Source organism: Pundamilia nyererei, unplaced genomic scaffold, assembly GCF_000239375.1.
Source record: "Pundamilia nyererei isolate P.nyererei 1_Seehausen unplaced genomic scaffold, PunNye1.0 scaffold00152, whole genome shotgun sequence".
Taxonomy (NCBI): domain Eukaryota; kingdom Metazoa; phylum Chordata; class Actinopteri; order Cichliformes; family Cichlidae; genus Pundamilia; species Pundamilia nyererei.
The window spans coordinates 523,845-543,699 of NW_005187553.1; the positions used below are offsets into that span (position 1 = coordinate 523,845).

The 19,855-nt window shown below is 42.4% G+C and overlaps 2 protein-coding genes across 3 annotated transcripts in view; one reads left to right on the forward strand and one right to left on the reverse strand.

The window, feature by feature from the left end:
• Positions 1 to 841: 841 nt before the first annotated feature.
• Positions 842 to 9,105, forward strand: ercc2 (excision repair cross-complementation group 2). Its single transcript, XM_005744981.1, has 23 exons — positions 842 to 1,009; positions 1,259 to 1,358; positions 2,247 to 2,324; positions 2,406 to 2,468; positions 2,595 to 2,708; positions 2,801 to 2,917; positions 3,214 to 3,330; positions 3,565 to 3,688; positions 3,816 to 3,912; positions 4,111 to 4,244; positions 4,460 to 4,628; positions 4,735 to 4,853; positions 4,959 to 5,028; positions 5,197 to 5,266; positions 5,761 to 5,862; positions 6,009 to 6,072; positions 6,197 to 6,318; positions 6,645 to 6,737; positions 6,879 to 6,951; positions 7,098 to 7,168; positions 7,370 to 7,513; positions 7,633 to 7,776; positions 8,239 to 9,105. The coding sequence occupies exons 1-23, from the start codon at positions 1,005 to 1,007 to the stop codon at positions 8,329 to 8,331; spliced, it is 2,283 nt and encodes a 760-aa protein (XP_005745038.1). The 5' UTR covers positions 842 to 1,004; the 3' UTR covers positions 8,332 to 9,105.
• klc3 (kinesin light chain 3) overlaps positions 7,747 to 19,855 on the reverse strand; it is a 13,880-nt gene continuing 1,771 nt past the window's right edge. The window contains exons 2-14 of one of the 2 annotated variants that reach the window (XM_005744980.1): positions 18,742 to 18,990; positions 18,074 to 18,139; positions 16,931 to 17,095; positions 16,257 to 16,332; positions 15,167 to 15,312; positions 14,996 to 15,078; positions 14,252 to 14,339; positions 13,884 to 13,985; positions 13,131 to 13,304; positions 12,934 to 13,033; positions 12,139 to 12,313; positions 11,987 to 12,053; positions 7,747 to 7,805 (exon numbers count right to left, since the gene is read on the reverse strand). In XM_005744980.1, the coding sequence (XP_005745037.1) occupies positions 7,794 to 7,805; positions 11,987 to 12,053; positions 12,139 to 12,313; positions 12,934 to 13,033; positions 13,131 to 13,304; positions 13,884 to 13,985; positions 14,252 to 14,339; positions 14,996 to 15,078; positions 15,167 to 15,312; positions 16,257 to 16,332; positions 16,931 to 17,095; positions 18,074 to 18,139; positions 18,742 to 18,951 (1,464 nt within the window). In that variant the 5' untranslated portion in view covers positions 18,952 to 18,990 and the 3' untranslated portion in view covers positions 7,747 to 7,793. Of the gene's footprint in view, positions 7,806 to 11,586; positions 11,876 to 11,986; positions 12,054 to 12,138; positions 12,314 to 12,933; positions 13,034 to 13,130; positions 13,305 to 13,883; positions 13,986 to 14,251; positions 14,340 to 14,995; positions 15,079 to 15,166; positions 15,313 to 16,256; positions 16,333 to 16,930; positions 17,096 to 18,073; positions 18,140 to 18,741; positions 18,991 to 19,855 lie in introns of those variants that run through there. The other variant, XM_005744979.1, reaches the window with a different exon arrangement.

Sequence of the window (19,855 nt, forward strand, 5' to 3'; positions counted from 1 at the left end):
AATGAATGTTAATGTGTGAAACTGAAGAACATGGAAAGCAAAAAACAACAACAAAGGACTGTAATTTTGACTGTCTATTTAAAATTATTTATTAATATATTCTGAGAATTCAGATTGCTTTGTTTTGGTAGCGGATGAAAAACTCATCCCAATAGGAGTATTTTGAAAGGATTCTAGTGATTCTAGTGTGCACAAGGGTGATTTTATTGCCATGTGCTGCCCCCGTGTGGTCACTCTTTGGAATGGCAACTCTTTAAAATGACTAAAATCTCATTAATGCAGCTGACTTAGAACTACTTCCGGAAAAGCCTGTGAAAATAAAGTTATATAATAGGGTATTCCAAATAACACAAAATATAATGAAATTACCCAACACATGCGTGCCTTTGCTGTAGACGCTGAAGCCCAAATAATGAACGGAAGCATGGAGAAAGCACAGCTGTGAATTACAACTATAACGTAACAAGCAAGACGACCGAAAAGTCACATTTACAGCTACACAGTAAGATGTAACAGCTGTTTGTGTCGATGTTTGGCAACACAGTATACCATTTATGTTAGCGTTTCTTTTTCAAACTATTCACCGGAAATGAAATTGTTATATGACTCGAATGTGGTCAAAGTTAGCGTCGAGAGCAGCAGGCTAACACTTCCAGTTGAAGTAGTCGTAGTCAAATATAAATATAAATATAAATATAAATACATAAATAAAATAAATAAAAGGCGATAATAACTATAAACTGATTAAATAACGGGTTTTAAATGTAACTTCGAAGCATTACAGAGGAGTATTTAGTTTTCCTTTTGGCCTGCAGGGGGCGGTAATCCGTCTGATAGCGTTCAAACGATCAACGAAGAAGAATTAAATACTGTAGCAGGCTGTGGCGTTGCTAATGCGGCGTTTTGTTTTGTGTTTTTGGCGCACATTCAAATTTTAATGACTGTTTTAAAATAACACAAGTTACGTAAAAAGAAGAGGAGCTGCCGCTAAACGTGCTGTAAAGATGAAGTGAGTGTTTTACTGAGTACAAACAGACAACATGGGCTTTCAGTGTTAGCGCGTTTCCAGCAACTGTGACATACCTGAGCCAAGTCCACATAAAATCAGAGTTTTGTGGCTCTAGTTTATCCAAATCATTGTTTTAACTTTTATTTTAGATGTCTCGCACTCATTCACACATACTTGGCTTAAAGATAGTCCAGAATGAAGCCTGTACAGCTGCTGTGCACTATTAGCATCGTTGCTGTTTCCTTGCAGGCTCAACATTGAGGGTCTGCTGGTGTATTTTCCCTATGACTACATCTACCCCGAGCAGTACTCCTACATGCTGGAGCTGAAGAGGACGCTGGATGCCAAGGTGGGTGGCGTTAGAGGTTAATCTGAAGGTGTGGTTTTCATGCACACAAATACCCTGGGTTGGATGACACATGTGAACGAGAGTAATGAACAGTGGAGATGAGAGGTGGATTGCATGGAGATGAGTGTTTTGTGACAGAATGATATCAGCAAGAGTGAAAGGCATGGTTTACAAGATGGTAGTGAGACTTGGTATGATGTTTGGCTTGAAGACGGTGGCACCGTAAAAAAGACAGGAGGCTGAACTGAGGATGTTGAGATTTTCATTGTGAGTGACCAGGCTGGTTAGATTACAGTTGAATACATCAGAGGGTTGAGATTGTTTGTAGACAAAGTTAGAGAGGCTGGACGTGTGCAGAGGAGGGTGGATATATTGGTCAGAGGGTGTTGAAGATGGAGCTGCCAGGCAGGAGAGAAGAGGAAGGACTCAGAGAGATGGATGTGGTGAAGGAGGACATGTGATATATGAAGCCTGTACAGCTGCTGTTGGGGACAGAGGAGGAAGCGATAAATTCATTTTGGTCTGAAGAAGATGGAAGACGAGTCATCTTTTTTATCCAGTTGTTATTTCAGTTATTTAGGATGATCATATTTTCTGCTCTTTGCTGTTTCCAGTTAAAGAAAAGTTCACATTTTTCTTCCAGTCATGCATGTATGTATTTTGAAATTTGAGTTACTTTTTTCCTCCTTTTCTTCCTTGGAGGTGAAGAGATGATTCCTAAAGTTACAGTGTTTAGTCCAGATTTGACCTTTTGTGTCATCGTGTCGTGTTTTGTTGCTCCTTCAGGGAAGTACAGTGTGTCCACTGACACACAAACACACACACGTGTTTAAAAGTGTTTACTTTCAGCTGCTGCTTTCTGTGTTAACCGAACCTGTTCCCGTTCAGGGTCATGGAGTCTTGGAGATGCCATCGGGAACAGGGAAGACCATCTCTCTACTGTCCCTCATTGTGGCCTACCAAAGGGTGAGTTCAGCCTCTCTCATAAACGGTTCATACTAACAGCTGGTGGCAGATTAGCATGTAAATATGTTCTCGCTCTCTCAGGCTTTCCCTCTGGAGGTCACCAAGTTAATTTACTGCTCTAGAACAGTTCCAGAGATCGAGAAGGTGAGTGGACGTCAAATCAGTCGTCAGTGAAGCGTGTTTCTACTGTGTAACTTTCTTTTTGAGTTAAACAAGAAGAAGCTTTCAAAGCCCCGACGTCTCAGACTGTGTTTGATTCTTTCCGATGAGGTTGTGGAGGAGCTGAGGAAGCTGATGGAGTTTTACACTAAAGAAACAGGAGAGAGCAACAACTTCCTGGCTCTTGCTCTTTCCTCCAGGAAGAACCTCTGCATCCACCCTGAGGTATGAACACCTGCATCCCACAAAGCCAGAGGAGCGATTCAGGATTCAGCTTTCTCCTTTCAAAAGTGACCGACACGCTTGTCTTCACACAGGTGAGCTCTCTGCGCTTCGGTAAGGAAGTCGATGGGAAGTGCCACAGTCTGACAGCATCGTACGTCCGCGCACAACATCACAGCAACCCCAACCTGCCCGTCTGTCGCTTCTACGAGGTAAGAACTCACATCAGATGGTGTTTTTCAGCAGAAGCAGAAGTTATTTTTTGTTTTGTTTTTTTGCAATGGCTGATGACATGACAGCATCACGCTTCAACGTAACGGGTGGGGTTTGATCTTTATGGATTAAAGGTTTAAAAACAAGTTCAGGTTTCTATTCTTTAGTAATCTTTTCATTTCTGTGCTGGATGATTACAACGTACTGGCTCGACATGATTAGTTAGGAGCATTTAATCAGCCTGAAAATCTAAATCCAGCCACTACTCGACAGGCAAACCTGGTTTGTGTTGCAGGAGTTCGATTCAGTCGGCCGACAGGTGCCTCTTCCTGCTGGCATCTACAACCTTGATGACCTCAAGGCCTTTGGCAGGAGGAAGGGCTGGTGTCCTTACTATCTGGCTCGCTATTCAGTGAGTTACTGTGAAAACGCCAAATCCGTGACCATGTAATGTGTATGAACACGAATGAGATTTTGAGTGTTTTATTACATGTAAAATGCTGTTTGCATGCTTTTATAGGAAAAACATTTTTCTCACTGGCTGCTCTAATTGGAAAATAAATGATAACACGCCAGCTTCTCATTACTGAATAATCCAGAGTTTAATGTTGTATCTTGAAGCTTGTTTCCTCTTGATTTCTCTCAGATCCTGCATGCCAACATTGTGGTGTACAGCTACCACTACCTGCTGGACCCCAAGATAGCTGATCTGGTGTCTAAAGAGCTGGCAAAGAAATCTGTAGTGGTATTTGATGAGGCTCATAATATCGGTGAGCAATTAATCGGAGTCTAATATGCACATTCGGTGCATTTAACTGAATGTATTTGTCTATTTTAGGAATTTGTTTTACAGTAATTATTTAAAATAATTCATATTTTCTTTCACTCTCTCCTCAGACAACGTGTGCATCGACTCCATGAGCGTAAATATCACCAGGCGAACGCTGGACCGCTGTCAGACCAACGTGGACACTCTCCAGAACACCATACACAAGTAATGCTTGCATCATCACTTGCAACATGGAAATCCATCCATGTTTTCCTGACTGAATGAAAGATTGCACCAATAATTGGAACGTCTTTGCTCCTCTTACTGGCTGTAATTTTGCAGAACAGATTAAAGAGACAGAAAATAAGGAAATCTTACGAATGAGTATTAATCTAAGCTACTGTAATCTGCCTGTGTTTATAGGATAAAGGAGACGGATGCTGCTAAGCTGAGGGAGGAGTACAGACGCTTGGTGGAGGGGCTGAAGGAAGCCAATGTGGCGAGAGAAACCGACATCTACCTCGCAAATCCGGTGTTGCCTGATGAAATCCTTCAAGGTTTTTCCTTTAATTGTTCTCTCAGCTCAGAGTAAATTTTGAAGCGCTGGTTTAGAAGTAGAGTTTGGTAGTAAGCATTTCAAGTTGTCTCTATTAAGTCCTCCGTGCGCATCAAACTCCAAACATTGGAACTGTAATCTTTCTGTACGGTTTAGATGAAGAGCCGAATCTTATTGTAGACATGAGCACAAACTGTCCTCCTCTCTTTCTGTCAGAGGCGGTGCCTGGCTCTATTCGTACAGCCGAGCACTTTGTAGGTTTCATGAGACGCTTCCTGGAGTATCTGAAGTCTCGTCTGAGGGTCCAACACGTCGTACAGGAGAGCGCGCCGCAGTTCCTTAAAGACATTTTCGAAAAAGTCTGCATCGACCGCAAGCCTCTAAGGTCAGTTTCAGCTTCTTTTCTGCGAATGCGAACAGCCTCGCTTAGTCTCTTGGTTGTTTCTGTTTCCCGTCTCTTTATCACCGATCCATCCTCCTTGTATCTCCAGGTTTTGTGCAGAGCGGTTGCAGTCGTTGCTTCGAACTCTGGAGATCGCCGACATCGCAGACTTCTCAGCTGTTACTCTCATCTCGAACTTCGCCACTCTCGTCAGCACCTACAGCCAAGGTAGTAAAAAGTCCCGCCTCTGTTCAACTCCAAGTAACACGGTGGCATTAATAAACGCAGATGCTGTTGGATTATGATCTGTAGTATCTCTCTGTGTCTAAAAAGGCTTCACCATCATCATCGAGCCCTTTGAAGACAGAACTCCGACCATCGCCAACCCCGTGCTGCATTTCAGGTGAGCTGCACAATGAATTCTGAGTTCATGTGCCGCCGTCTGCAGAGGAGATTACCTGTGACTGTCATTTAGTTTCATTCTTTTACACAAAGCGTTTTAACACAAAAGGAGATGCCAGGTTGATATCTGTGTATCACAGGTCAGTGTGTTTGTCTGTTCCCCTCTCAGCTGCATGGACCCGTCTATAGCCATCAAACCAGTTTTCCAAAGATTCCAGTCAGTCGTCATCACCTCAGGGGTGCGTACTTCCTGCTCATTTCCGGTGACATTTAATTTACAATTTTTATTCATTAAAGGTACAAAAACAATGTGGTGACGTCCGTACAGTGAGTGAAGTAATCAAGTTTCCTTTTTATTCTTTGAAACAAAATTAGGTGAAGTTCTCGCTTCATTTTTTCCCTGCAGACCTCCGATAATAACATCATAACACTGTAAAACTTCCATTCAACATGTTATGTCTTGAAATATAATCCTGCTGTTTATTCAACGACACGTGTGACTGCTGAGTTTTTCTTACATGTGCAGGAGTCTGAATTCCTTCTTGCAGTGTCTTGTTCTTAGTTTTAAACGTCTAAGTGAAGCCGTTAGAAGCACCTCGTTTGCTCCTGAGTCAACAGACATCAGGTCATCGCCTCTTTGAAGCCTTTGAAATGAAAGATCTGATTCGAAGGATCTAAATGAAAGCCTGATCTAATTTCACCATCTTACCCCTGATGTTTCTCCTCTCTTCAGACACTTTCCCCCCTGGACATCTATCCCCGCATCCTTGACTTTCGCCCGGTTACCATGGCGTCCTTCACCATGACACTGGCGCGCACCTGCCTCTGCCCTCTGGTTTGTAACAACACTTAATATGAAAAAAACCCGCAAAACAACTGTAGTCCTGGGTGGAGTCACAAAAGCAGCACCACCTTGGAGACATGAACAAAAAGAGGAGAGAAACATAAACATTTCCATCACTTTGTTTCCGTCTTCCACAGATTGTTGGCAGAGGAAACGACCAGGTGGCCCTGAGCTCCAAGTTTGAGACCAGAGAAGATTTCGGTTAGTAAAAATAACTTGTGCTATTTGAGCGTGACCTCTCAAATCAAAGGCCGTACAACTACAAATGACAACGCTGTGTTTTCATCAACGTGTAACGAGATAATTTTCATGTTTGCTTCTCCAGCTGTGATTCGGAATTATGGTAACCTGCTTCTGGAGATGTCTGCGATCGTTCCCGATGGGATTGTGGCGTTTTTCACCAGCTACGTCTACATGGAGAACATCGTGGCGTCCTGGTATGAACAGGTCAGTGTGTGTAATCCACAAGCATCTGAGTAACTGAAACAACCGCCGTTTTTCTTTCGTGAAGCTGTAGAAATCTGACATATCTTTCTGTAATCTGTGAAGTGGCTTTATTTTAAACATGTAAAAAAATAGAACAATGAAGGAAAAAAACACAAACAAAATAAAACATAAAGAGAAAAATAATCACAGTAGATAACTTTACATGTTCAAAAATGAGCAGGAAGAAGCATTCTCTTATTTAATCCCAATCCGTTTAGTAACTAATATATTAATAATAAATTAATTTTGTGTGTTTTTGTTGTGTCTGGGGTCACGTTCGCTTGCAGGGTATCCTGGAGAATATCCAGAGAAACAAGCTGATCTTCATCGAGACTCAGGATGCTGCAGAGACGAGCATGGCCCTGGAGAAATACCAAGAGGTCAGACCCATTATTGTAGTAGTATTTAACTAACAAAGAGACCAAAATCATAAATTGAGCCGTGAACAAACAAACAGATGTTCAGGTCTTTTGTGTTGGGCCCAGACTTTGACCTTTGACCTTTCTGTCTCTGCTGTTTAGGCGTGTGAGAACGGCCGAGGAGCCATCCTCCTGTCTGTGGCCAGAGGAAAAGTGTCTGAAGGGATCGATTTCGGTAAGTCATCGAGTTGCTCTGTGCGGCTCCAGCAGGACAAATTAAAGCAAACAGCAGAAGAAGAGTCCTGCGTGGCTGGAGACGATAAGGTGAAGCAAACATGCGCTTTGTCGCTGACTCGGAGTCTCGTTGTGTTTTCTGTTCAGTGCACCATTATGGCCGTGCTGTCATCATGTTTGGAGTGCCGTATGTTTATACGCAGAGCCGCATCCTAAAGGTCAGAGTCACCTCTGTGTGGGGTCAAAGCTCAGAAAGTTAAATCTATTCATATTTTGTGTGATGTTTGCTATTTAAGGATTTACATTATCAAACGAGGAACAAAACCACACATTTTAGTTTGTGTTCTTTCCCTTTTCTCAGTCTGGATAGTTTTGTCGTGATTCCCTAAGGGTTTTTCTCTCTCTGTAACTCGACTCAGGCTCGGCTGGAGTACCTTCGGGATCAGTTTCAGATCAGGGAGAACGACTTTCTGACGTTTGACGCCATGCGCCACGCGGCTCAGTGCGTAGGCAGAGCCATCCGAGGCAAAACTGACTATGGACTCATGATTTTTGCTGACAAGGTGTGTCTGAATATTTGTCTGATCCTGCCGCAGTACTCCAGGCTTCTACACTCAGTCCTTCGAGTTTGACGCTGGAGTAGCTGAGCGAAGCCTGTACTAACCTCCTCTGTGCTCTGCAGCGTTACGCACGAGCAGACAAACGTGGGAAGCTACCCCGCTGGATTCAGGAGCACATCAACGACGGCAGTCTGAACCTCACCGTGGACGAGGCCGTGCAGCTTTCCAAGCACTTCCTGCGGCAGATGGCTCAGCCTTTCAGACAGGTACAATCCGCCAAGCATCACAAGCACCACTGCAACGAGTAAACAAACACAGGACAACACACTGGCTTTAAAAGGAGCAAAGCAGTGGGTTTAGGGATCTTCTCCCCGTGATTGGCTCAAACATCTGTCCTCTTGTCTAAGAGTCTGCTTCATTTCTGAAGCTAAATGAAACTTAATGTTATAATTTAATACCTTAAATGGGGAAAAGTTTTATAATCTAGCAAATTAATCTTAAAGTGTCTGACGAGTTGTTGGTGTGATTGTTTACTGGCACAACTCTGGCACCAGAACAACCAACCCACTGCCATCGAGATCATGAGCCACCTGATTTTGTTGATCAGATGAATAAATGCTGCTGTAAAGCAGTTTGAATTGCACGGAGCTGCACAGCTCTTATGAGCGCTGACGTTTCCGGACAACAGCTGACCAGGCAGCCATGCTTGCTTCTCTCTTTCTCTCCAGGAGGACCAGTTGGGTTTGTCTCTGCTGACTCTCGAGCAGCTGGAGTCGGAGGAAATGCTGCAGAAAATCACTCAGATTGCTCATCAGACCTGAAGGTGACACGAACCGTATGACATTGTCACCACAGCAGCACCATAAACCGAGTCATCAGCTGTCACCAGACTAGGGTTAAATATGGGTCGGCTCTAAAAGGGCAGGTCCACCTTAACTTTAGGAAGGAAAAACTCAGAATTATGTTTTAAGTGTCTGTTTTCCCCCAAGTGGTAAAAATACTGTAAAAGTATTTAAAGTATTTTCAGCTCTGCTGGTGACAGTAATGACTTCTGACAGGAGAGCCGCTCCCACACCAACGATGTGAGCCTCAGTCAAAGCCGCTCATGGGTCAGTCAGTATTTAAGGTTGCACTCGGTCTGCAGAGTAGACCATCTGCAGACCTTTGAACCACTTAAGTACATATTTCAGTACTCTGTTCAGCTTTTCACTGAAGTACGGAGCAGTAAACTGCTGCCATGAAACTTATTTTCCCCTTTATTAATCAAAGGAAGAAGCCTTTGCTTCTGCAGACGCACATGCTACAGAAAATCCAGCAACACTGACTAAGTTCTAAATGTGCGTGTTTCAGTCTTCAGCATTACCGTGATGCAGAAGTTTCAATTCATTTAGTTTTTTTAAATTTCTTTTGATTGGTGAAATGTGTCAGTAGGTCAGCGTGTTGCATCAGAGATGTGACACTAACACTGGTGTCTGTGCAGCGTCTGTCATACAGACAAGAATACTGTCAGGTTCCTTTTCTACTGCAGCTGTACATAAATGCTGTTTTATACTGTTTTCCAACCAGGAAGCTGGAATATAAATGTTTGTATTTAACAGCTGACTTGTGTTTTTCTTCTGTGGGAAGTGTTTGAATCGAAAGTGTCCATCCATCACTCGCTGATCTTAATATTTAGACAAAAAGGGCTTTAATTTATGAAACCCTGAAAACCTTTTCAGACAAACACAGAGGAAAGAAAACACACATATACAAGGGTTATCGGTGTCTTAGTTTAATTTATTGCAGCTCAAATTTGCAAATATAAAACAAATATTCATCTTTTCCACATTCTTACATGTGCTTCACTCAGCTTGTAACAGACTGTCGTTTAACAGCAGCTAACACGGTGCGACTTCAGCCCTTTAAACAGACTGCAGTGGCTGTCTTCTACCACTGCAAATGCAAAACAAGATTCCTACCAGGAGTCTCATGGAATGAAAATCTTCATGGATCAGGTGGTAATGCTGCTTTCAGGGACCCAGTCTATTATCAGAATTCTCAGGTGTTTGTGTAAAACTTGTTATTCAACGCTCTTTGTAACAAATCTTCAGTTCAACTAGTTTAAAAAATATCTCTAATAAATATCAGAAAGTAGAATTTTTGTAGTAGTAGATTTCAGGCATTTCAGTGAAAAGCATAGATGTAACATTAGACGAATACCTCAATATCTAAACGTAGGCTACCTCAGTAGTTGATAATGCTACTTCTACCAGCGTAGAGTGAAAGCCTCGAATGCACCATCATATTTATGTATCACTCGGCTGCTGAGCGATCCACCCGTCCCCTCCTTTGCTCTCTCATTGCTCGTTGGCTGTCTCATGATTTGATTACTTTCCTGGTTAGACATCAGTGATGTTTGCCAGAAACATTTTCAACTTGGCTACAAAGCTGTACCGCCGCTGCTATTTTTACTACTTGTTCTTGTGCTTTGCCTTGGAAACATTGTATAAATCTACACGGCGGCTTTCGGTAAAGACTTTCATCTCAACCTCAAAACCAGTTTAAAATTATCAGGCCAAAGCTGACATTTGGGCACACAGCAACAAACCTAGGGAGACTTTTACACATCTGAAATTCAAAATGCAACAAACGGATAATCAATAAATACTGAACATAGGCTACGTTCACGCTGCAGGTCTTAATGCTCAATTCCGATTTTTTTTGATCAAATCAGATTTTTTTTGTCTGCTTGTTCACACTACAAATAAAATGCGACAGCAAACGCGCTCTAGTGTGAACGCTCAAAGCGGCCCGCATGCGCAAAAGAAGACGTCACACACAACGCGCTCTGTTTAGACCCAGAGCAAACTATATCGTTTGACTGATGGCCCTTAATATAAAGACTTCAGACTTGACGTTTCCCAATTTTTGCTTTAAGTTATTTTGTTATTTACATAATAATGTAGATGTATCGGATTCAGTACCACATACGAAAGTGACCCAGATCGGATTTGAAAATATCGGATTTGTGCCGTTCACACTGTCACACCATGATCAGATATGAGTCGCAGAGGGTCAAAAAAATCTGATTTGATGCGCGTTCGCCTGCAGTGTGAACGTAGCCTTAGAGAATGATTTACATCCATAAGCAGTTAGAAGATATTACCTATGTACATATGTGCAAAAGTACTGACTGTAAAAAGTACTAAGCTAAAAAGTCAAATATTTGCTTTTGTAAAGACAATTTGTTTTCACAAGGTGCAAACCAACAGCTGGAATCCTGAAACTGCTCCGACTTGTTTTTTTAAAGTTGTTCCTTATTTTCATCGTGTCCGAGCAGGACTTCTGGTCCAATAACGCAGCAGTCTAACAATATAAATTATACATGACCAGCACATTTTAAAGGCAAAATACACGTACCATTTTTTTTCTTTTTTACTTTAAACTGTGTAAACTTTGATAGCTTATCATCTTCCTCGAACGTAAAATTACACTTTACATTTTAAAAATTGTGTAAAGAACTTTACATCCCTGCACTGCTTCTCAAATTACAAACAACTCCATTTAAAAAATATGATCTTTAGTATCAAAGCATCAAGTGAAGTGTCTTAAAATTTCCCATAGTTCAAATGTTTTACCTACAGATTGCCGCTTTCCTTAGTGTAACGTGGTCACGTTTGTGTAAAAACACAGTCTGCAGGGGAAATGCATTTGAACTAGATTAAAGTGATTTTAGCACAACTTAAAATTAACCTGCTAAGACGCGAACTCTTTCATGGCATGCATTTTTAATTTGTTTGCTATTTGAGCTGATTGGGAAAAATTTTGTATTATGGTCTAGACAACCCAAAATGTGATGTCCACATATGTGGACGCCAGGTCCTACGAGTACAAGATCAAAAGTTAACTGGAAATCATAGAACTGAACCTAAAACCAGGAATGACGGGATTTAAAACTTCAAGTGATCCGGAAGAAAATGTCATAGTGCAATTCCGATAACGTCAAGTTAAAATTCATCACATGACCCAGCCCTCTATTTATGCTTTGTTGTTTTTTTGGTTTTTTTTGTTTGTTTTTTAAAGAAAAAACTGAAATTGTGCGTTTTTAGAATGAAACAAACTAATTTTAAAAGTCAGATTTTTGGAAGCATCTTAGTCGAGTCAATTATCTTTTTTCCTTGAAGACTAAAAATGATGAATCCACTCAGGCCTGATGTTCCCACACTGATTAAACACACTGCTCTGTGCCGATCGTCATCTTTGAAAGGTGTTGCGTTTTTAGGGGATATTCTTATTTTTGCGTTAGCTGTTCCCACCGAGTGAGCCTCTTCTCATCAGACTCTGAGTGCTGGAGCTCAAGCCTCGAGTATCCGTCAGCTGACTCGACTGATCAACAAAAACACAAAATGTGTGTTAAGAGGTGACGTTTATCTTAAATGTGCATGAGGTGCTTGCAGATTTCTGGTTTTCAGACTGTATGGTTAACAGTCTGCTCACCTCGCTGCCATCCTGACTTTCTCTGACGCCAACGTTCAAAACATTCAGCGAGTTTGCCCTCTTCATCCTGAAAACGGGGCAGAACAAACTGTTCATCAGGTGGCTTTTCAGCATTCAGCTGGAGCTAAAACACCTTGTTTACAGAATATTACCCAGCATTCCTTGGGGTTGTTTCCTCCATTCCGACTCCTTTCAGCTTTCGGACCAGTTTCTCGCTGCTTCGCCTGATCGACTCTCTGAGTTTGGTGAAGGAGCCACTGCGCTTAAGTCCGTCCTGTGTGGACCCACCGTCCTCCACCACGCCGGACCAGCTGGGACGCCCGTCACCTGGACAACAGACATAAAACAAGCAATTGTTTATATTGAAATTTGAAGTTTCTTTCAGTTGGACATCAATACGATAAGAACAATATAAAACTGTACAGTATACAAAACAAAATCTAAATAAAACAGTTTTTGCAGAAAGACTGAGACAGGCCTACATTTAAAAATATGAAAACTGCTGAAGTAAAACTACAAAAATGACAGATTTCCACAGAGTCTGACTGAGACTTATATGATGAAATAGTATATGAGGCAAAGAAGCTATTATGTGTCATGTATCTGCTGTCAGAGAAGCCCCTAAGGACAAACTCCAGGGCTTATAGGGTAAATATAGGGTGCGGCCCCTATATTTGAATGCGAATCATGCAAACATTAAAAAAGGTACATTAGCCAAATTCAACATGAATACACAAAGACAACACAGAAAGCTAAAACTGAGCAGAATGAATCACAGCTCATGTTAAAATGATAAAAATGAATGTGTTATGCCAGCGTTAGGTAGTTTTCTCAGTACTCGGTGGTCGAACTGATCCCTTGTGGTTATCTCACGCTCTTAAAATGTCATCGTGTCACGAGAACAATTACACAAACATGAGCAGTTACATGAAGTAATCTGTTTGTACCTTCAACAGACCCGAACTCCTTTTCATGCGCTCTGGTCAGGATGTCTTTGTAAAGAGCTTCAGCTTGTCTGTATTTCCCCTGCTTAAGATAACATGATGCCTGAGGGAGAGGGGGGGTTTAAATGATGATTGAAAAAATAATAATATCGTAAAATAACAACAGCCTCAGTAATCCAGACAACGAGGTTTCCTCTCACCAGGTTGTTCTTGGTTTTAGCCACGTTGGCGTCGTCTGGTCCCAGCTTGCTCTGGTAGATGTGCAGAGCGCGCTCGTAGTACTGCTCCACTTCCTGGTACTTCCCCTGGTTCTGACACAGCAGAGCCAGGTTGTTCAGCTGTTTGGCCACATCTGGATGATCTGTACCGAGAACCTGAGGAGGCGACAAAAAAAAAGGTGCACGGTGAGGGACGATCAACCAGTTACTCTTTCCATAACACTTCCAGTATGTGATACAGGGGATGCCTGCTCACTCAGCTCTGTGACATCGAAGGATAGAGGACATATTTAGATGTTTAAGTAAATTAGCAAGGGCAGCACGGTGGCACAGTGGTTAGCACTGTTGCCTCTGGAGTTCAATCCCACCATCAGGCTGGGGTCTTTGCATGTTCTCCCTGTGCGTGGGTTCTCTCCGGGTACTCCGGCTTCCTCCCACAGTCCAAAGACATGCAGATAGGTTAATTGGAAACTTTAAATTGAGTGTGAATGGTTGTCTATGTGTTAGCCCTGCAACAGACTGGTGACCTGTCCAGGGTGTACCCTGCCTCTTACCCTAAGACCCCCTCATGACCCTGAAAAGGATAAGCAGCAGAGAATGGATGGATGGAAGTAAATTAGCAAAACATTTAGTCTGTTATAAATCGGGCATCCATAATCTAGGTTAGATTAAGGTTAAAGTGAGTTATTAGTAGGAATTTGGGATATCTGTTGTAATACAAAGGTGTTTTCTTACTTTCTCTCTGATCTCTAGAGCTCTTTTACAAAGCGGCTCTGCTTCCTTGTATTTTCCTCTTTTCCCATAAAGCACTGCCAGGTTGTTGAGCGTCGCTGCCACCTGCATACACACATGCACACACACACACGCACACACACAAATACACACCAGCTCACTCGCTAAAGTCTAAACCACATGAAATGACTACAAAGGGAGCCAATATTTGCAGGTCAGGCATGTCGGAAGCAACGAACAACAAATGAGGATCAAAATTCTTGTAACCCACAAGGTTTTATGTTTCACGTTTACGCTGATGAAAGAGAACGCTGAAACCAGTTTTAGCCGCCTCATTATAAGTTTTCTTCCAGTGCAGCCGAGTAACTTACAGCCGGATGGTCCATCCCAAGAGTTTTCTCCCTGATGGCCAAAGCATCGTTCAGCAGGTTGGCGGCCTCTTTGTATTTGTTCTGATCTCTGTAGGGAAACAACACAAACCACACTGTTCACCCAGTGAGAAGCGTTTGGCTTGTTAAGGACACTTCCTCCCTAAGAGTTTCAGATAATCTATCATCTATTACAAGACACTTTTATTAAACCTCAAATTTGCCAGGTATCACAAGCCATAGTCAAAGCCACAACCAGTCAGAGCAATATAATGCTGATGACAGAGAATCCGATCCGCTCAATTACTGCACACCAACTGCTTACACGGGACGCTCGGCTCAAACCGGGCAGGAAAAGCATTTATACGCCTACCTCAACTGATACAAGCACAACAAACCATTTTTCCCCCCCATCTAAAACTGAATAATAAATCACTTTTTCTGCAGCATCATTACGTCTTTAACATTTGAAGACATTTAACATTTAAAGTGCATCATTGTGCCGGCAGAGCTGAAGGAAAAGACGTGCACCAGCTAGACAAACGGCACTGATGGGTTAGACGAGACGAAAGCCGGGAGGACATTTCTGAACTGAAGGAGAGTCACATGACGTACTCGACCAGAACAAATAAAGCATGAACTCTGAGTCGCCTGGAAGACCTCGAATGGTTAACCCAGCTTTGACAGTGCCACCGCGGTAGCTGTAAATACCAATACAGACGCTTTTGCAATGCTAACTGACATCACCTGTACACCAGCGCCAGTATATTGAGCATGGTGGCTACGTCTGGGTGAGTGTGGCCAGAGGACTTTTCCAGGTCTTCCAAAGCCTGCGGAGACACGATGAGGTCATGTTAAATGGTTGTCAGGCGATTTGTTTTGGTTAGCAACAGTTAGGACAGTGGAAGCCCCTCCCACCTGTTTGCACAGCGGTACCGCGACCTCATATCGTCCCTGGGATGCGTACTGGATGACCAGGTTATGGAGCGTTCGAAGGCGGGCGGGGATCTCGTAGCCGCCCTGCTGGGCTGCAGCTGCTGCACTGCTGTGGTGAGGCTGGGACACTAAACGACAAACAAACAAATAAAAGCAAGACCATGCTGACTTTAGAAGGGCCCAGTTCCTGCTACGGAAACTCATTTTGGATCATTTTAACAGGTCTAACAGAGAGGACCAAAAACAAGGCAGGGTGGAACCTAATATTTAATTTGACCCGTTTTCTATACTGTATGTCTCACAAATAAAGTAAGACGAATGGATGGATGGTGTTAAGCCCAAATAAAGATGTATTACATGAAAACTGGCTGCATAATTGCACTGCTATTTAGGCAATTAAGTAAAATTGATCATAATAGAAAAGTTTAAGCATAACAATAAATGCAGGCGAAATTTTTTATTTTCCCATTTCATCTTTTCTCCCTGGTCACTCACACTCAACCTGCAGTCGTCTAACCTCTAAAAACACTAAAGTTTATATTTTTTTTGTCAGGCTTTAACGCTGTCAAAAAACAAAAGTCAAAGGAGGTAGCGATGCGTACTCATGTTTCACCATTTTCTAAAAGGAAGCCGCTGTCCTAAAAGATAACTTCAGACTGGCGTCGTATTTCAAACTACAGAGATTCACAGATCGCTTTCATGCTTCCACCTTCATGCGCTCTAAATTCATGTGTAAGCTGATAAAATGTGTTTGTTGTGTGTCAGCAGTTACTCAGATATCAGGATTAGAAGCAACAGTTACACCTTGAGCTTATCTATGCCCAGTGAAGATGTAAACCAGTATCTGCCTCCAGTTTCAACGCTGACACTTCTCAAAGCACTCAAACTAAATCACGATGAGAGTGGTGCTCAATGTATTGACTAATTTAAATTAAAAACAGTTTGCATTTACTCAACACCTCCTCTGTATCCAAAAAAAAAATCTATCAAAAAAAGGGTTTTGTCATTTTGGAGACAGGGAGGTGTTCAAAACGATAATAAAAACACATTTCAAAGCCTAGAAGAACCTCACTCGAAGACTGCTCCTCATCCTCAGCAGGAAAGAGGTCATCCAGAGACTCTTTGTTGGAGGAAGTGTCTTTGTCATCCTGAAATAAGAAACACACACAGCACGACTTAGAAGACAGCAGTACTAACGGTAAGCTTAAAAGTTGACTATATGGTTCATCTGTTTCGGTAGCTGCTTTTTGTCAGCGAGCTCTGATAAACCTGCACACTGTCCTACACGCTAATTGGCAATGACAGGAAGGCAGCTGAGTGAAGCTAAAGCAGAGACAGTGAAAACTGGTGGTACATTCATCAGATGCAAACCAGCTGGAATCCAAATGAATGCTAATGTTGCTCTATGACATTAGAGCTTAAACAGTTTGCCAACACATCAGCAAAAACTTGCTAAACTTGCTGAGATGGGACATGACGTCCTTCTGCCCAGTATATAATTACAACAGCTTTAGTAAAGTCCTCCAAACCTCCAGCTGCAGACAAACTTTCAGCATATTAATTTGATGAATATACACACAAACACCATGGTTAAGATTCCTGTGCTGACACAGCGAAGCGCTGACTCTCCCTGTTACTCATCTTGAAGGGCAGGTTGTTTGTTGTTACTCAAACTCTCAGCTGGCTGGTAAATACCAACAGACTCTTCTGCAGACATATGTGGGTTAGCATGTTTTCTGTCCTCACCAGAGGCGGCTCATCCTGGTCATACTTGCGTATGGAGGACATGAACTGCAGGTGTCTGTTCTGCTCCTCGAGGGTGACCACCTCCTGCTCCGTGTCCTGAAGCCGCTGCTGAGCGCCAGCCAGCTCATCCCTCAACCACTGGTTCTCCTGACAGAGACGACGAACCTGAGAGGGAGGATGCAGAAATGAGAGCGAGGATGATACATAACAAAGAGAAGAGGAAGGAAACAGGCAAGAGAATGAAGGAGCCATGCAACAAAAACGCAGACACTGCCATATCTAAATGCTTAAAGTTACAGTGTGTAAAGTTTTCACCAGTAGATATCAGGAGAATGCAGATTGCAGCCAATTGAATCCTGTTTTCTTAGCGCTTCGAGTGCTAATCTAAGCTACGGTGGCCGATGTAGGACAAACATGTTTTAGTCAGCCAAGAGAGATCAAAAACATTACATTCAGCCACATCCCGCCAGCATATTTCTACCAGTTTTCATTACAAAAAAAAAAAGCTTTTGTACACCTTCTATTTTAACATATTTGAAAAATATCAACAATAATCAATACATAAGAAACAAAAAACTAATATGTGCCATTTAAATATTTTGCAGTTATGTTTTCATCCAAGTCACTTCAAAAGCTCTTGCCGCTGTTCATCTGTAGCGAGTTTTCTACAGATAGCAAAGTGACCCCGGACTGCAGTTTTTCCCCCTCCGTGGCAGGTTGTCAGTCCACTGTTTACCTCAGCTGTCAATGCCGGGTGTGAAGCATGCTTTTCTACCTACTGTGGTGGAGGGAGTAAAAGGAGTGTGACAAGACAAATCTGCTGACTAAATTAGGACTAGATTAGCATGTTTATGCGCATGTGTTAGAGCCCTGAGTGAGATGAGCAGGGAGAGGAAGACAATTTATTAAGACATCGTTTCCTCCTTTGCATTTTGTTTCTTTGGTGAAGAGGACGTCTTCTTCTTCGGCGAGACATATGATGCTTCATATCTTGAATCTAAAGACGGATATATGAATTTGCCTCCATGACAGGTGAATGCTAAGTAAGATGTTTGCTTTAACAAACATTTAAAAAGGGAGACCAAATGAAGCAGCCTATGATGAGTGTCAACACAAGTATACAGGTCTTTTCGACAAACTCACCTGAGCTCGTAGCTTTTGTTTCTCTGCCTCCAGAGAACCGAGGTGAGCTGACAACGCCATCATCACCTGAAGACAATGTAAAAAAATGTAAACCCAACAGAAACAGAAACAACAGAAAGAAGACTGCGTGCACCATGAAGGGAGATCAGTGACTTAACGACTATGCTTCAGTAAATGAGCTCAAAACTTGTCAACAGCCCGACTTCAGACAAAACAAATCAAAGGAAAAACAGTCATCAGTGCCTCGGGACACCAACAGGAACAACAACAACAAAATAAATAAATAAAAAATAATAATAAAAAATGACAGACATCAGATATTTTTATGTGTCAGTTCATTTAAGTTTGTCATCAACCATTCATGACAGAAATGCAAGTCTCAAAATTAATTTTTCTTTTTCAAAATAACTGCGCCTGGCAAGCTAAACACGTTTGTTTGTTCAAATAAAAACACAGTCAGTTAAAATAATTAAAACTAAACGTAAACTCAAAACTATTTCATTAAAAAAAAATCACTTTGTTTAATATGTAAAGTACAAGAAGTTCAATTTTAAATTATCTGGGAATGTTATTTTCTTCCATTTCCGTCTTAAAAAAAAGCTTGAAGACAAAGACGTGTGACACAAGATTTCATTGCGACTGCTTGCTTCTTTATTTCCTGGTGGTACCTGTGCCTCACTCAGCCCCAGCTCTATCCTCTCCAGCGACTGGTGGATGATGCTGGTCTTCTCCTGCTCAACGCTGCTGCTCTCTGGCACCGCCCGGCTCTCCAGCGCCTCCTGCAGGCTCTCCAGCAGGCTGCGGTTCTCCCCTCTCAGCGCCTCCAGCCCTGCGATCACCTGCTGCGTGCTACACAGAATCTCCTCCCCCGACAACATGGCTGCTGCTCCGAGGTTCCTTTTCTCACTGCGACCGACCTGAGAACAGCACATCGTTACAGCATTATCTGCAGTGGGAGTTTATTATGCACTTATTTAGCAGTAACGGCAGAGTGAGAGCTGTAGGGGGATCAGTGCTACATGCAGCTGAAATATTTATGAGTAAAAGTGACAACAGAAGCTGACAGCAGCAGTAACTGAAACCGCTGAAGTACTAGTAGTAGAAGCAGCAGTGCAATAGTAAACACAGATGGATTTTCTAAAATATGAAAGGTGGCTTAAAGCATAATTTAAAAGTGCTGTTGGTGAAGTGTATACGTGACACAGCTGGTGGATAAATAGACTACATGGAAGGTCTGTGAAAAATGCAAGCAAAAGTAAACTCTGATAATGTTTGTTTAATCTGAATCCAGCCCCATGAAGGGAGTGACTCTCTGATGAGTCAGCCTCATGCCTGCTGAAGGGTCCCTCAGTGCGAGGGCTGTGGCAGAACTACAGCAACAAGCTTTGGGACCAACGGAAACAGGAACAACCACTCAGAATCTGACTTATAGTGCAATAGATGATTCATTAAGACCATGTCTGCTGCTTTTTCAGGAAACTTCAAGGGTCACATCACCCTGTAGGTCTCATTCATACCTACATGTTGACATGCGTTTCATCTTCTAGCTGAGATTCCTTCTGAGTCAAAATCGTTTCTGCTATAGTCATTTTATAGAAAACAGTCTCAAAATGTTAGACTCTATTTAGTCAAAGAATTAAAACCACAATAACGCTGAGTGAGTGACCACTAGACATAAATACAGCAGGTACAGACGAGATCTGCAGAGTGGTGCGCTCAGCCGAACGCATCATTCAATCAGAGCTCCCTGACCTGCTGTCCATCTACACCAAGCGGTGCAAG